The sequence below is a fragment of the Ixodes scapularis genome, unplaced genomic scaffold (assembly GCF_016920785.2).
Source record: "Ixodes scapularis isolate PalLabHiFi unplaced genomic scaffold, ASM1692078v2 PGA_scaffold4__175_contigs__length_147842914, whole genome shotgun sequence".
Classification (NCBI taxonomy): domain Eukaryota; kingdom Metazoa; phylum Arthropoda; class Arachnida; order Ixodida; family Ixodidae; genus Ixodes; species Ixodes scapularis.
In genome coordinates, this window is record NW_024609879.1 from 28655421 (window position 1) to 28658104 (window position 2684).

A 2684-nucleotide genomic window follows, 5' to 3' on the forward strand; every position below is an offset into this window, starting at 1 on the left:
TTTTCCGTAAGCGTAGCTTTGCCAAAAATAATTTAAGAAAAAGTCATGTGCATATAACGGCCGGAAGAAATATCTAGATTTCGCGTTGGTACGCAGGGTTCGATCGCTGTCGTCCAACATTTAATTGTTCCGGTCATCGTACGGTCTGGATATAAGAAGCTGTAGGTCGCCATTTGTATAGTCAGTCAATCGGTAGCTCAAATCCTGCTGTACAGCCGGCATGGGTGCAGTTGATGCCGGATATTTTCTTTTGATCTCGCATTGCTTTGTCACACTGAAACACTTGTATTGTCACTTTACCAGTGTAGGTATTTGTGAGAATATGTAGAGTTATTGAAAATATAGTTTTTGAATTCTTTGTTTTAGAGAAGTTGCCGTTATTCATGCACTTCATGGCATTAGTCAGAACAATGATTATATTTAAGAAGTCTCGATTGGCATTAAGTAGCATTCAGTCAAAAGCAAACATTTAATATTCATCACTAATCATTCGGTTGCGCAATATTTGTGATCAATATTATATTGAAATTAATACTATCGCTCAACTAGAAACTTCGACAAAATATGCCATTTAGATGTACTCCGAAAATGGTTCAAGTAAATATATTAATTACAACGGCCGGTGTCGTAGCTTGACATCCGCCGTTTCGAATTATGCAGACAAGCCATTTCTACGAGACCGTAAAGTACGTTTTTTTTTTCTACGAAACGAATTGAGCTCACCTTCATATTTTTCATGTTATGGCAAAGCTCCAGCACACTCTTTGTACCGTCCATGTTGATCTTCACAGCGTTTCTGAAAAACAATACACTCATTCGTACAATCTGCCGAATTTAATTTTTGAGAGATTCGTCACAGTCATAAGCAAGCCACTGGAAATAAGGATAAATATATATCAAGCAATGCAATAGACCCTATACATTTTTCACGGCGCCTTCCGGCACGTTGAGGGAAATGCCGGGCTACAAGCCTCAGAGATGACAGCCTCTTCTCCTGCATTTTGACCCAATTCAGGACGAGGAGTACAAAAATCGCGGTGACTAATGGTTTAAAAAAATATTTCTCGCCCGCTGACATTTAACAAGGTCTGTTATTGACCAGAGTACGCAGTCATTGAACATTCATTAGATTTTTTACTCTATAGAAAAAGTATTTTGAAACAAAAAAGGAGCTAAGAGACAGGTACCCAAGATTTCGGAGTTCAATATACAAGCGCACAGCTTCACGATTTCACCATACAAAGCGCTAGTGTTCGGGAGTGGTGCAGCGTGTCCCTTTCGAAATACGGCAAATTAACTTTTATAAAGGCCCTTTAAGGTGGTGCAACCTTCAGAATTGTTTCTTAGACTGCTTTTCCACGACATTTCAGAAAAAAAAAGTTGTTGCCTTATAGAATATGTGAGAAAATAATATTACGGGGCGTTGGATGCGTCTCCGACTGGTATGTTCACCGCGTTCTTAAAATGTGTCCTTCGAATTTCGCCCGATGGCGTAATAGAGGTGCCATGATTTCACCGGCCGCGGTCCTTGTGGTGTTGCAATTGCGGTGGCTGACGCGGCAGACGTCTGTTTTGCTACAGAATACTCTTCAGCTTCGCATTCAACAGGACCTTGACACGCCACGAAGTTAGACTCTACGAGGACAGCGACACTCGCTTTCTCTCCTACTTTATGCTGAGCACTTCTTTCCGCAACCGCCACGATCGCGGCATACGACAATATGACACGTTGGCTTCAGGTAGGCCATTTGTTGGCCCCACAGGACGACTTTCGATGTATTCCTGTAATGGACTCTAAACGCACCAATCAAAGACGCTTTTCAGCCGCCGTTATAAATACTAGGAACGCGAGTTGTTGACTTGCACGCTTATTAAAAGGAAAATTGACTCGGCTCACCTACCTCAAGGTGTCGTTGAATCTGACAGTTGCCGCGCAGTGAAACACAACCGACACCTCTGAAGCGAGGCTTTTGTAGTCACTGGATTTCAAGCCCAATTTTTCGTCCGTGAGGTTGCCTTCCACGCCCACAACCTTGTTCAAACTCTCTGGATACTCTTCATGCAACCGCTTGAAGCACTGAAATGGGAGATAACACAAGAATTAAGGCTCGTCGACTCAGCTGCGTCGACTCGTCCTCTGCGTTCTCTCCTTCTTGTCCGTGTGTTATTCACGCTGTTTTTCAATATTGCGCTGCTTTGCAGCACCTCCCCATGCACTCGTCCTAAGGGTCGCCATAGCAACAACATGACACAAGCAGTCGTAACGCGGTCAAATGCAGTCAAACGCAGCTGTGTGAACCAGTCCTTAAACGCACACGCACTCACAAGCCCCATTTCGAAGAACACTTATCAGCCGAGTGCACAAAGTGTTTGCCACATCAAAGAATGAAAAAAAATTCGCTTTGCTCAATCGAAAAATGTTATGGTATAATTGCCAAAAAAAAAAAAAAACACGTACAAAAAACAATTTTTTTATCTGTTTTCTTTTTGAGGACCGGGGGGGGGGGGGGAGTAATTGCAATTTTTTTCCATGGGCGGCAAGAACCCGAACACATATAAACTCCAGTACTCACGCAGTACTGATATTTCAAAAAATTCTTCACTCATCAAATTTCTGATGCCGTCGAATACGCAGTTATGGTTTTTTTTTTTAAATTTTGTTAGAACATAATTGTGCCTGGGAG

At 42.3% G+C, this 2684-nt stretch overlaps 1 protein-coding gene across 1 annotated transcript; it reads right to left on the reverse strand.

Moving 5' to 3' along the window:
- Positions 1–606: 606 nt before the first annotated feature.
- Positions 607–2334, reverse strand: LOC120846210 (putative fatty acyl-CoA reductase CG5065). The gene is made up of 3 exons (XM_042293521.1): positions 2326–2334; positions 1902–2077; positions 607–796 (listed from the first exon to the last, which is right to left on the reverse strand). Exons 1-3 carry the CDS (start codon positions 2332–2334, stop codon positions 607–609), a joined length of 375 nt encoding a protein of 124 aa, XP_042149455.1.
- Positions 2335–2684: the final 350 nt, after the last annotated feature.

What these genes read in the sequence shown, in the direction of transcription:
- LOC120846210 (XM_042293521.1), bottom strand. An exon ending in AGATTCAACGACACCTTGAG is followed by an intron (nt 797 to 1,901) that starts GTAGGTGAGCCG and finishes ATTGTTTTTCAG; the next exon opens with AAACGCTGTGAAGATCAACA.